The sequence below is a fragment of the Podarcis vaucheri genome (assembly GCF_965113315.1).
Source record: "Podarcis vaucheri genome assembly, chromosome: 10".
In the NCBI taxonomy this organism is placed as follows: Eukaryota; Metazoa; Chordata; class Lepidosauria; order Squamata; family Lacertidae; genus Podarcis; species Podarcis vaucheri.
In genome coordinates, this window is record NC_138748.1 from 57758318 (window position 1) to 57772953 (window position 14636).

A 14636-nucleotide genomic window follows, 5' to 3' on the forward strand; every position below is an offset into this window, starting at 1 on the left:
GGGATTTCCCCCAGTCCATTTCCCCCGTGAGCACCATCAAGTCCTTCTGTCTGGCTGGAATGTGTCACTTGAACTGCAGTGACTGCCTCTTGCATGTGAGGATGCAAGATGGGGAGACTGTATATAAGTCATGCCCCATTGTTTTGTCTCTGGCCACAAGCAGCACCACTTGTACATGGGCCCCAGTTGTGCATCCTATTCACACATGATGTAAAATCAGGGACCCAACAAACTCCTTTCCTACAACATTTCACACGGCCTGAATAACCACTCCTTTCCCCCCTAGCTTCCAAAGTAGGGCTGAATTATTCACTGGGCATGGAGATAATTAAATAGCAACACCTGGATTTTATTTTATATCACCTCAGGTTCCAAGTTGTTCACATAACCACGGAGGTTCTGGTTGATGTAGTTCACGGTTGTGCTGAACACTTGTTGTAGAAGAGATGGCATAGTGTTTGCTACTTTTTTGGCTAAAACCATAGCTACCACTAGCATGGCTCTCTCCTGCTCCATTTCCAAAGGCATCCTTCGCACAACTTCCTTCACTACTTGAGACAGGTGATTGGTTATTGCCTAAATAAAAGAGAGAGGGGAAATGTACCTCTTTGAAATGCTGCCATTCTGTTCCTCTCTACTCCAATCCCTCACAAATAAAACCTATTTTCTCTTCCCCCTTGTCCCCACACACCGCAAGGCATTTGGCGGATCTTTGTTTTGCTCCTTTGCTGTTTATATTACAATAGTTCCAAACATCAAAGATCAGTGTAACAATCATTAACATCCACCGACGATAGAATAATTAAAAAAAAACATTTCTAAATTATACATGGGTTCATTTATGTATGGATTTCAAAATTCAGCAATCCAATAATATGTCAATAGCAAAGTAACTCCTCAAAGAAGACAAAATACTTTTAGATTATAATTTGCAGGTGTCAACTGTTTATAGGCCTTTACCACTGAAGCTTGAGTGGCATTAAGTTGCATTCTACTTTTTTATAATCATGCATTGGCCACCCACTTTAAAATAATGACTGCCTTCTCCATTTATAGCCATGTTTCTGGTGAGTAACCTAATGCAATTTATTGTGGGGGAGATCAAAATGGAAATACACCTTCTAACATAAATGAAAGCAACCAACCCCGCTCCCGGCCAAATGAACCACACCATGGGTCAATTTTGCTTTGCTTGCTCCACACCTCCAACATCTGCTGTTAGTAGGCACTCCTTTGCTTAACCGACAAGTAAATCCTTTTAGAACAATTCTCACCAATAGATGAAAAAACAACGGCTGCACCTCTTCCATGTTTTAAATTTTCTTTAAAACATGCTCCCACCACAACAGAAGTACTATTACAGATTACAGTCATAGAATCAAGATTCTCCTCCAGTGAAAAATGGAGGTTTTCAAGGTTGTGCCTGCTTCATCACACATATGGGGAGGCTGCTTTTATGGGAACACCCTCCACAGAAATAATGGAAGTCTGGTGACATAGCTCAGCTGGCAAAGCATGAGACTCTTAATCTCAGGGATGTAGGTTCAAGCACCAAGTTGGATAAAAAGATTCCTGCTTTGCAGAGGGTTGGGCTAGATATCCTCATGGTCCCTTCCAACTCTATAATTCTATGATTCTACCTTCCAGGGGGAGGGACTTTTAAAAAATCACCCCAAGGGAAGCAGTGGGAGCAAGCCTTGGACTCGCCTGCTTCATGGAACACTGTTGTGCCCCAGGGCCAGTTTTGCAGCTAAGCTGAATGCCTTGTTGTCCTCTGTCCAAGAAGAAGACATATCCCTGCATTCCTGAAGTAGAAATTACTGCCTTTTAGCTCACGAGATTGTAGGAGAATCCACAGCAAAACATGCCTGAACTCACTCTCCCAACTCCAATTTTATGTTCCTCAGTCCCAACAGTAAAGCTGAAGTAATTATTATACATCCCATTCACCAAGTCACCTCTGCAAGAGAAGCATGGACTTTGCAATGGTTCCCAGAAAAACCACACAGCAGTTATTTGGATCCAGGATTTCACTTATCATGGTAGATGAAACTCTGAAGTAAGCCTTAGATTTCATTCCTCTCAATCACCTCTTTGGACATGTTCTCCGCCATAAACTGCCGCACAAGATTCTTTATGAGCGATGGGTCAATCTCGGCAGCCAGCTGATCTCCGATTTCAGCCAGCTGAGCTCCAATAATCCGGAAAATTTCCTCTTCATCCGAATATATGACTGAAAAAAGATCAAACAGAATGGAATTCTCTGCTCTTCCTCTCTGAACTTCCAGGGCCTACTGAAGGCTTTTTTTTATTCCAGCAGGCATTTTAACTGATGTTTTGTTTTTTAGTGAAAACTAGTTGTTATTTTTGGTATTGCACCTTTGAAAAAAAATCACTGAAAGACTACTGTAGCTAAGTGGTATATAAATTGTTCAAATAAATAAGGGGCATATCCACACCACACAGGTGAAGCACTACCCAGCACAGATTTAAAGCAGGACTTCCCCTAAAGAATCCTGGGAACCGTAGTTTCCCACTCACAGGGCCCTTTACAAACTACAGTTCCCTAGATTCTTTGGGGGAAGTCATGTGCTTTAAAAATGCACTGGATGTGACACATGGCGTGGATCTGCCCAGGTTGAAGTTAGGTTCCAAACAGACAGCTGAGGAGGACAGCTCAGAGGATTTGCTACAAGTGTCCACCGTAGCATGGTGGTTACAGCACTGAATTTATGGCCAGGGTTCAAATCCCTGCCACAAAGCTTGCTAGGAAACCTTAGGGCAGCCACTGCCTCTCAGCCTAATCTACATCACAGGGCTACTGAGAGAATTATGTGTGCAAGGGGTACACTGCTCTGAGCTGCTTGCAGAAAAGCCAGGATAATAATGTACGTTTTTGCATGTGTGCTTTTAAATGGCCTTAACTGTTTGCAGAGCTATTTTTAACAGTTTTATTTATTTAACTGTTCTTAAAATATTTATATTTATTGCATATTTGTAGTTCTGTCTGTTTTAATTCATGCTGTCAGCAGCCTTGGTCCTGCACTGAGGGAAAAGCCAGGGTATCAAACAAACAAACCAAACTTGTTTGCTCAAGATAAAATACCTACTGTCCTCAGGTTGCCCAAATCTGTTTCCATCTGTCTGAAGCTCATCATCATCGTCCTGCTCTGAAACCAACTGGTTTTTCAAAGCACGAAGCTCTGACGCAAAAGCGCAGTCGGAAGACTTCTCCAGGAAGGAGTAGAGAAGAATCTTGGTTAGCTGTGCCTCCTGAAAGGGGCCATTATAATCACCCTATAATGGGGGGGGGGGAGAGAGAGAAACAGAACAGGTATTATATATGATAAACAAGCATGCAGCCAACTTCATTTAATGCTTATTTAAAAATATTTATAATAGCAGTTCTAGTGCATGAAATCCTTTATCATCTTGATCCAGGGGTTATGCATATCTATAACCTTACCCTGCGAAACTGGATAAATATCAGTTTATATTTAAATACAAAAAAGGGGAAGTTAGCAGCTCTCAAGATACTAAAAATACCAGGCACTGTCAAACTCTCCAGAGTCAGAGCCAAGTATGGTTTCTAGTGTCCCAGGGGCAGTTATTTTGTAACTCTGTTTTAGTGTAGTGCATTTCTTTTTCGACTCTGCCCTTGTCTTCGAATCACCATCACACCATTGCTAATAAGGCGATCTTGGCATCTTTTAATTCACACTTGATGTCTGCAAAATAAGATTAAGGACCAGCCTGACTGAGCCTTGTGCCAGCATTAGCTTTCGTGGACTACAGTCCATTTCATCAGGCGATGTCTGTGGAAGTTTATGCTATAATAAACCGGCCTGTTTTTTAAGGTGCCACAAGCCTCTTTGCTGTTTTTTGTCGCAACAGACTAACACAGCTACTCTTCTGGAAATGGTCCCTCGTAGTTGTGCATGCACAATCAAAGCCAGCTATCGGGACTGAATTCTCAAGTGATTCTGAGCTAGAGCTGCCTTAAAAGGGCAGTGCTTTCCGCAAGAAAACACTTATCTAAACATATGGGATCTGTGCTTGTGAACTGCAGCAATTTGTAAACTTTGAGAACTTGGAAGAGACAGGGACCACCACTCCTAAGCAGGGATTCCCTATGTCTCTACATAGCTCAGGAGAAACTGAGAGCCACAGCTTGCTCCTAACTTTGTTCTGCTGAACACTTTTAGGGGGAAAGGGGGTAGGGGCTTCTAGAAAAGGTGACTCAAAAATATCTTTTCTTGGACAAACAACTCAACATTTCTTCAGACGATACAATCATTTGCAAATAATTTTTGATCCAACCTGGTCCATTGTTGATGCTGATGCTAGGTTACTCGTAATCTTCGGAAATCACAGGGCTTCTACCTGCAAAAGAAGAATTGCATGTGATTTCTTTTCATCTCTTGGTTAATTCTCTCTCTGCAGCTCAAGCTGGCCAGTATATGCCCAGCAATTACCATCTGAAGATCATAGAGGCCTCCTTGACAGCTATTTCACACCAGAATTTTATATCTTTCCACAGACTGGGGGAAAGGGCAGAACTTCTCAATATATTTTATTTGCATATACTGCTGCTGGTGTTTTCACTGATGATGAATGGGTTTTATTAATATGTATTTATTTGACACTTCACTGTGTGAGGGGGTGGTCCCTGCTGCATTGAAACAGGCAGTGATGCAACAGCTCCTGAAGAAACCAGCTCTGGACTGGAACAACTACTGACCAGTTGCAAATACTCCCTCTTTTGGGGGAAGGTAGTGAAGAGGTCTGTGGTGGGGCAGGTGCAAGCATTCTCTGAGGACCTTTGCAGACAGGGGGAGTGCAACCTTGCTCCAGCTTCTTGATCCCTCGTCAGCAACCTCCTGGATCGGCTCCAGGGAATGGAAATTAGGGGCTGCAATCGTACTTCAGGACCGAGTCCAGAGAGTAGCATCAGAAGAGTGCCTTTTGGCTTCCTGGCAGCTACGCCACAGGGGACTCTCTTACCTCCAGTGCTATTTAATATCTACACGAAGCCATTGGGAGTGGTCATTAGGTGTTTCGGGGCAAGGTGCCGTCAGTGTGCTGATCACACTCAACCATATTTCTCCATAACATCTGAACCAGGAAAGGCTGTGCAGTCCCTGGGACACGGCTTGGATGCAACGGTGAAAATGATGAGGAAAATCATTCTCAAAAAAGGAAGTGGCCCAGGACTCAGTTGTAAAATGTTAAGGGCTTTCAGGTAGCAGAGCCCAAGGCTTGTGGGGCAGGCATAGGAACCAATACCAGGATAGATGGACCAATGGTAAGGAAACTTTCACAAGTCAGAAGGAAATGCTGGGAATGATTTACTCTGCCCCACCCCTGCTATCAGAAACCCCAAAGCTTTTCATCTCCAAACTACAACACCTTGGGCTGGCTTAATTAACATATCTGCATGCTCCCTTTCATGCATAATTTCCAGATGCTCAATGCAGCCAGACAACAATGTCACTGATGTTACATGGGATGGAAATGTTTTCAATGATTTATTTTTGAATGGAAAATACCTTGAATTATTATTATCCATAAAATTATTTTTTCAGGTTGATTACTGCTACGGCTGCAATGCCGACGTAACAAATAAACCAGGCATAGGCAAACTTGGCCCTCCAGATGTTTTGGGATTACAATTCCCATCATCCCTGGCCACAGGTCCTGTTAGCTAGGGATCATGGGAGTTGTAGTCCCAAAACATCTGGAGGGCCGAGTTTGCCTATGCCTGAAATAAACAGCTTTTCCACAAGCTAAAATTAGTGTTAGTAGGCCTCAGCGCTTTCCTTTTCTCCCACTTAAATGGTAACAATGAAAATCAATGCCTGCAGTCAAGCTGCCATGAGCTTAACTACGTTTATTTGAATTTAATTTAAATATATATGCAGGGCATTGCTATGTATATTTACTACCCAGGTAGGTGGTAACTTCCACACTGGCTTCTTGCACATTCTTTTTTCTTTTACCATCCCACAATGTCCGCCTGCACACTCCGCTGCAAATCTTGCTGTTCTTTGCCTAAGCAGTTTAAGCACAATTAAGCCTAGCTCAGACAAGGAGAATGAAAGCAGAGTACGAAGGAAGTGGGGACGCTGAACAATAAACTCCAAAGGGGAAACCTCAAAGGAATAGGAAATCACTAAGACAGACCAAATTGTTTTAACTTGGTAATAAAAACCACAGGAAATAAGTATCGGTCTGCGGCTCAGGCTCCAATTATCCACTAACGACTGGAAATGTATTCTTCTTATTATAACCAGTTTATGACCTGCCTGCCCACCACCCCAAGTCCCAGCGTGGGTTGAAACAACTAAAGCACCATGTTAAATACAGTTTAAAGCCACTTACAACCACAGAAGGTGGGTCCAAAAAGCATACATCTCAGGTGTCAAAAGCCAAGGAGAGAGGTGTGCCACTTATCACCTACTGCAAGTGACCAGTGGCTGCCCTGATGCATAATACTAATACTAATAATAATAATAATAATTTATTATTTGTATCCCGCCCATCTGGCTGGGTTTCCCCAGCCACTCTGGGCGGCTTCCATAGACACCAAAAATACACTAAAATATCACAGATTAAAAACTGAATTAAAAACTGTCTTCTGAATGTCAGGTAGTTATTTATCGCTTTGACATCTGATGGGAGGGCGTTCCACAGGGCGGGCGCCACTACCGAGAAGGCCCTCTGCCTGGTTCCCTGTAGCTTTGCTTCTCGCAATGAGGGAACCGCCAGAAGGCCCTCGGCGCTGGACCTCAGCGTCCGGGCAGAACGATGGGGGTGGAGATGCTCCTTCAGGTATACTGGGCCGAGGCCGTTTAGGGCTTTAAAGGTCAACACCAGCACTTTGAATTGTGCTCAACTATCAGTCATGGTGGCCGGGCTCGATGGGAGCTGGAGATCAACATCACCTGGAGGGCTACAGCCTCTCCACATCTGCCTTAAGCAAAGCAAGCTGCAGTACTGTTGCTAAGGTATGGCTGCCACGCAATCTATGTGACTGTTTTATACATGCTTTTAATATACTGTAAATCCCTTTGGGATGCTCCATGGGAAGCAATTATTAATGAATTATTACTCCTACTCCTACTATGAGTTCCCAGTCCAAATCCCTGGCTGCATATATTAATCTGTGGCAATATTGTAGATTCTATGCTTCACAGAGCCTGCAGTGAACTTTAAATGAAGCTTTAAAGTTCAAAGCTTTGGTAAATCTGTTTGTTTTAATTTTTGCATGCGGGGGCAATCACAAAACGTATTACGTTGTACAAAAATTAGGAGCAATCCTATACTGAATGCAATGTGTGCAGAGAAAATGTTGGTCAAGTATAAGAAAAAAGCTTAATAGGTTAAATGGAGATAACAGAACCTATGTAACCAAACTATAAAATGATTGCAATGTTTACTGGTGCCACCTAGGGATTGCCACCAAACTTCCAATACAAAGCAGTACAAACATTTGTCAGAACTGGGAAAGTGAAATAGCTTTAGTTGCAAAGGTTGCAAAATACACCAAAGTATTTAATTCACAGATTGGCAAGGGGATACAAAAAAAGCCAACTTTTTTGTGGGGGGAGAGAAGGCACAATAAACACTCAGAAATCAAATTTATATAAGGCTCCAAGGAAAAATGCCAAAGAAACTGAATTTTCAAAATGCAAGGGAAGATAAATGCCTTTGCATTACTGATTCATTCATCCCATACTTTTGATTACAGTTCTCCATCACTTTCCTAACCACAAAAAGTCACTTCCTTTTTTAAAAGTAGACCTGTTGCACCAGGGCGACTACATTAACTGCTGAAACCTCAGGAAAGAATTCAACACTGTTTTAAGAGAAATGTTCCATCAGCACAAGCAGTTCAGCCTGTCAAATGGAATAATTTCAGGGGGTGGGCTAGGAGAGGAGAGAGGGGAGAAGTCCCATTGTGCAAGCAGAAATCCTCAGGGCGGGGAGCGGGGGAAGCTTCTGCTGATGGGACACATTAGGTGAATCTCACCCTAAACTTTCTGGTACGTGCTTGAATCGCCAAGTAAAGATATGAAGGGTGTCAATCATATAAGGACAACAGTCATCATAATATCATCGTAACAGCCATGAAAAAACATATGTTCAAGTCAACAACCTAAAAAAAAAAATGACTCATGTTGCAAAGGTCATATTTATTAAGAAAGTAGCTGTCAACATCAAATTCTCAGCTCCCAAGTTCCAGGAAACACAAAACATTGTATTTCTGGAAGCAGGAGTGAATGACAGTAGTTCTCTAGGTGGACTTTTTTGGTCAAGTTGAAAAGCAGAATACTAGCTGGCATCTATTAATACTGGATGTGCTCCCTTTTAATTTTTTTGCTTTGTAGGCAATTATTTACACAGATTGCTTGCTCACCTCAAACTCCAATAGTAAGAATGAGGTCTTTGGTGATAAAACCCCTTAATTCCTTTAGTTGGGTATGATTCTTTTATTTTATTTTTAGCAGTTCTCATTGTCTGTTCAGGTTTCCAGCTGCTAAGTGTCTGGGATGTAGGTTTGACAAGAGCCCTTTTTATTCCTGTTGCTTGTGGGAATCATCTTGCACCTCTAGCAGAGTTTGAAATTTCCCATGTGCCTGCCAGGCTCATTTTTTTACCTGGCTATCGGTCACTTGCGACCAAGTGAAGCTAGGAGCCAGAATGGCGTCTGACGTCTCCACCATCTGGAGGCACATGTCTGAGGATCCTTGGATCTTGCCTGTTTTCACACACTAACAACACATCCTGTAGAATTCCATCAGTTATATTTTATCTGCACAATCAGAATGAACCCAAGAGTTGCATTGAAAAATATGCTTTTGAGCTATCTGGCCCCTAAATGGCAACTAAACATTCCATTTTGGCAACTGTAACCCTGGTTTAAGGACCCACCTGGGTCTTTATATCTGAGTTTCTAACACTGACTCTAGACTGTGATTTAGGGGGCTTGCAGTGTTGTTTTCATTTATGATTACATTCACAGTGTCTACTCACAGTGTCTAGTCACACAGCTAACTGCTCACAGGAAAGAGACCTACCCATGTGAACCATTGAGTGAAGCCTGTCAAATGCAGAGAGGGGTTTGCGCAGTGGACAGACAGCCTGAACAGCTCACGTGCTGCCAACTTGCAAAACTTTTTTTTTTTTGCCTCAGGTAGTTTAACTGTCAACTGCACACCTAAAGACAGGTGGTGGTGGAGAAACAGATAAGAGATATAGCAAGTAGATGCTGAAAAAAGTCTTACTGTTCCAAATGTAACAGAGACCAATCTTATCCAAACCCACAGGAGACTTTAGATATTCAGAGGGTAACAGGAGCACACACACGTGTGCAAATAATTCACACAAGCACGAAGTTCCTATGGTAAGGTTACCAGATTTTTTCCGATGAATCCAGGGACACTTTTCAACTTCAATGGATTTTGTATGGGGACTGATTTGTAAATCCGGGGACTGTCCCCGGGAAACGGGGACGTCTGGTAACCTTATCCTATGGGTTATGGCCTCTATTCTCACACCCTGGCTCCAGAAGAAGCTTCTTGCAAGACACACCTGCCTCCAACCACAGTGGCAAAAGGGAAATATAATTGAGGCTTCTCAATTTACTCAATGGGTCACTGGCCAAAAAGAATAATATTCCAAGGCTGAAGTTAGACCCAAATTCACTTTGGAAAAGGAGGCCATTTCCTCCAATTATGAGCAAACGTGAGGAGGTTCTGCTGCAGGGTTGAGCTCTATTTTCCTCACATTTGCTCTTGTAATGAAACATACAGTCTCCAAATCAAACACAACAGCTCCCTCTCTAGTGCGTCAGGCATGCTGTCCACATTGTTTTTTATTTCAAGTGCCTTATGTGCATGTTTGTTTCATGCTTTAAAAAAAAATTGGGGGGTGGGGTGCTGGGTAGAGGAAGAAAATGTGGCTTTGTGACCAATACAAAGGCCAGACTATCAAAGTGGTAAAAATCTGGCTTCTGCTGAAAACTGCTGGTTTCCTCCAACCAAAATGTGGTGAGGATACTTCCACTGCAGACTGGCTGGAAAAATGATGTACTTCTGCATGCAAGCTATACTTCTGTGAAACCCACTATCAGATCCAAATGCATACAAGAATATTATCACGCTCTGAAAAGTGAGCAAACTCAGCACTGTTCAAAGTTGTAACACAAAAGTAGAATACATGCAACCTGAATCAGGTCCAAAACACTTGTGTGTATTCTTCGGCACTTACCCCTTTAAAATATTAACAAGGTGGGAGAAATCCTTTCCTAACGCTGCTTACCTGCATTTTAGAGAAACAAGCGCCATATCACACACTTCAGACCCTAAGCTACCACTTATGGCCTCTATGGTGGATGGGAAAGAAAGGCAGTTGCAGGACCACTCTTCCTATTTCCTTGACAAACCTATTCATCACTGAGGCTTCTGCAGCTGTTGTTATATGAAGCAGGGACTGAATATGACACATGCAATGGTAGCAAGTGAAGCTGGGAAAATGACTAGAACTCCCTTGCCTCCCAGTAATCTTGGCAGGCTCTTCGGTACTTTAGCTACAGAAATGCTCGTTCCCAACGTTGTCACATTTAGGTGTGACTGAGGACATGAACATTAAGATCAAGGTTGGGCCTAAACATTAAGATAAAGCTTGATATGGAGAAAAAGCTCAGTGTCACCTTCCTCCAGCTGTGTCCCACTTTATCCTAAGGTAAAGTGAGTCACTTGTTGCCATTCATCTGTATGGATAAAGTATAGCACTGCATTCAGGAATGTGATTGTGATGTAATGTCTCACCCCATTCCACTCTTGATGATACAAGGTGGCCTTGCACCACTAGGAATCTGGGGCAGGTGGGAACAGAAAGTGAGATGATGCGTGAGATGAACTGTGCTTCCAATATTCAATCTCTTCCTACACACACACATTGCCTGCCACAATAATTTTTTTAAAAAAAGTTATATAAACAAAACCTAATTTCTCGCTTCTTGTTGTTTGGTCACACTGCACTAGGAAATGAGAACCTGTGGCCCTCCAGATATTTTATTTATTTATTTCAGCATTTAGATACTGCTTAGTAAATAAATCAAAACAGTGATTTCCTGAACTCCAACTCCCATTAGCCCCAGCAAACATGCCCAAAGATCAGGGATGATGTGAGCTACAGTTCAACAATACCTAAAGGAAGAGAAATTGGAGAACTGTCAGGGCTTTGGCAGGGTGCCAGTTAACTTTTTCCCTAGGCTGATGTATTTATATTGCAACTACAATTGAGAAAAGAAAGGAGAGAGAACAACTGGAGCGACATGGGACTTTCTGGAAAAATGGATTAACATTTGGCAAAGAAAGAAGAAAAATTATGGACAAATAATTACTATAGATCTTCATTTGTGGACTAATAAATTATTGAATGTGTTAATACAAATAGAAGTTATAAACGTTGCAGCTGCTGAATGGATTATAGAGTAATTACGATTGGAATACAACTGGATTAAGTAAGACTTTGGAAGCAGATTTTTTTAAAAAAACAAACCTGTAATTCTAGCACACGGGGGTGGGGCCCCCAAAATTATACAATTGGGTATTTGATTTGGTATAGATATAATGAGGTGTATTTTGGATTTGGAAACTAATAAAAATTATTGTAAAAAAAATACAGTTCAACTATGTCTAGAGCTGGGGTTCCCATGGGCACCCAAAATACACCCCTGATAACACTTGCCACAGCCCCCTGCAACTCCCTATTTTATATATAAATACATAATAAAGGGGGAGGTTGTATTTATTTTGAGGCAGTGCAAATGTTTTTGCAGCTTATGCAAAACGGGTATTTTTTTCATGCTCATGTCTGTTTCTTAGATTTCCAAAAGTGCTTTTGGGCTAGAAAGATTGGGGACCCCAGATCTACAGTACATCCTCCTGCCTGCACCTGGCAAATGCAGCCAGGGCACCACAGCCATACAGGGTTCTCCCTCTGGACCCAACCAAGGAAAGTAAACAAGTTGCGGCAGCTGCTGTTTCTGCATCTCCTGGCTGCTGACTTTCCTGCTCCATCCATGCTTGCAGGGAGAGGGGTACTGGCAGCAGGGAACTTTGCCCCATGAAGGGAGCCCCCAAAGCCCAAGGTCCTGGCTGAACATGCCACTGTGGGCATCTCTCAAGCAGCCAAAGAGGCCTCTTGTTCCCCAGCTCGGCCTGCCCAGTCAAGGAGCCGACAAGGCGCCCCGAGGCCTGCCCTACCCCTGACCACCATCACAACCACGGCTATTTCCGGACACCCCCAGGGGGGAATTTTTTTGGGCAACGTCTGCCTGGGACGTGCGCGTGTCCTGCAAATACCTCCAAATGGGAGAAAAAATAGGAAAACCGCGCAACAAAACACGAGGCGGGAAAGCCAGAAAGAGCAACCGCACCCACCCAATGCTAAAAACAGAATAATAAACCGAATTAATCGGCTGTCCCCTGCCTTTTCATGGCACTTCGAGGAGTCTCCCTCAAAAGCACACACACAAAAGCCCTCAGGGAGGGAAGACCAGACAAGGAGCGAATGCTTGAAGAAAACGGCGCGTTCCCCTTCGGCAAGACTTTTCAAGCGTAGCTGCGGGCTAATAGTCTTGCCACGGTTTTTGAAAACGAATAGCAACATTTGGAGCAACTACAGTGGTACCTCGGGTTACATACGCTTCAGGTTACAGACTCCGCTAACCCAGAAATAGTGCTTCAGGTTAAGAATTTTGCTTTGAGAACAGAAATTGTGCTCCGCCGGCGCGGCAGCAGCAGGAGGCCCCATTAGCTAAAGTGGTGCTTCAGGTTAAGGACAGTTTCAGGTTAAGAACGGACCTCCGGAACGAATTAAGTACTTAACCTGAGGTACCACTGTATATGCTACTGCCACAGAATTGGGGGGGGAGAGCCACGAGGAAGCGCCTCCAGAACATCATGCAAGCGGGTCTCGCCTATGGCTGAACTAGTGAAGGAAGCGCGGGGAGGAGGAGGAGGATTCCAGTCAGCGCCTTCTCAACATTCCCAAACATTTCGGACTCTCTTTTTAGGCCGGAGATCTTTCGGCGGCGGGTGAGGGAGGCGTCGCTGCCAACCGGCCGCCAGCAAAGCCCCCCATTGCGACCACACCCTCGCGCGCGCGCCGGGGAAAGAGGGTCTCTCCAAAGCGGGGCGCGGGAGAGGCGGGAAACCCCGCTTCTCCGAAGCCACTCACCATGCAAAGCGGCTCTGCCCAGCTCAGGTCCCGCAGCCCCGACGCCTGCTCGCTTTCTTTCCTTTTTTCGTCCGCTCCGCTCCGAGCAGCGGATTCGCCACCGCGAGACTGACTTCACTTCCTCCTCGCGCCGCTTTTCGTGGTGCGCTCCTCCCCTCCAAATCCCGCTTTTTAAAGCGACACGGGCCCTTTTCGCGAGCGGGCCTTTCCCACGAGTTGTACCTTGGTCTAGGGGAATAAATGCTTGGAGCGGGACGGGGATTACACATTTCTGATTCAGCGACGTCCAGCCAAGGCGCTGCTCGGCGCTTCTGAGAACAAGCTTTCCAAGAAGCGATTTGCCCGCCGCGTCCCGCCCAATGCGCCGGGTTATTCGGGCTATGGCGCGCTTCAAGGCAGCCTTCTGATCGCGGGAGCTTTGAACTTCTGGGCCAGGTTTTAAATGCCCGCTGAAAACTTTCCTGCTCCGCCAGGCCTCTGCAGTCAATTAAGAATCCGTCCTTCCACAGTGCTTAACTGATGTCTGCTTTTAACTTCCTTACGGTTTTTATGCTTTATTGTTGTAAACTGCCTTGTTATATTTTTAAATGACATAGTGGTATATAAATTTTTAAATATATGACCAAACACATGATTAATCAGATAATTCTGCATCAGTTTGCATAGTTTATTGCAGTAATGGTGAGGTGGGCCAGAATACCCGTTTTTAGGTGTCACACTCACAGTTATGGCCAGTGTGGTGTAATGGTTAGAGCAGCCTTCCTGAACTTGATGCTATCCAAAAGTTTTGGATTCTGCAGCCAGTGGTCAAGGAGAATGGGAGCTGTAGTCCAGCAACATCCAGTGGGCACCAAGACATGGGGAAGTCTGGGTTAGACTAGGCCTAAGGAGACCCAGGTTAAAATCCCCACTAAGCCATGAAGCCAACTGGAAGACTTTGGGCCAGATGCCATCTTACAGGGCTGTTGTGTGGATAAAATGGGGAGGAGACTCACATATACCATCTTCCGCTTCTTGGAGGGGGCACAGGAAGCAAATGGCTAATGATGGGGTGGGTGAGGAAAACTTCCCCCCTTTTTGTCAGTGGATTGCATTTTATTGATTTATAAGTTTTATAAACTGCCTGAAGGACTTTGTTGATGGACAGAATAAAAATGGCATAAATAAATACTTTGAAAATAAACGAATGTTCACACAAAGCAATATATCGGAAGAGGCATTCCCTCCAAGGTGTGACATAATAATAATAATAATAATAATAATAATAATAATAATAATGAAACTCTTCTAATGCAACAGCTGTCACCCACAGACTTCGAAGTAGCAGCAAGTTACTTTAAAAATGCCCAAAGTTGGCCTGCCATGCCTTATACTTTAACACTATC

General features: G+C 43.8%; 1 protein-coding gene across 1 annotated transcript; it reads right to left on the minus strand.

Annotated features, from left to right (window-relative positions):
• Nucleotides 1–354: 354 nt before the first annotated feature.
• On the minus strand, nucleotides 355–13464 carry BID (BH3 interacting domain death agonist; the record flags this gene model as incomplete). The annotated part of the gene is made up of 5 exons (XM_082240687.1): nucleotides 13252–13464; nucleotides 4321–4383; nucleotides 3111–3297; nucleotides 2091–2233; nucleotides 355–576 (listed from the first exon to the last, which is right to left on the minus strand). Exons 2-5 carry the CDS (start codon nucleotides 4327–4329, stop codon nucleotides 355–357), a joined length of 561 nt encoding a protein of 186 aa, XP_082096813.1. The 5' UTR covers nucleotides 4330–4383; nucleotides 13252–13464.
• Nucleotides 13465–14636: the final 1172 nt, after the last annotated feature.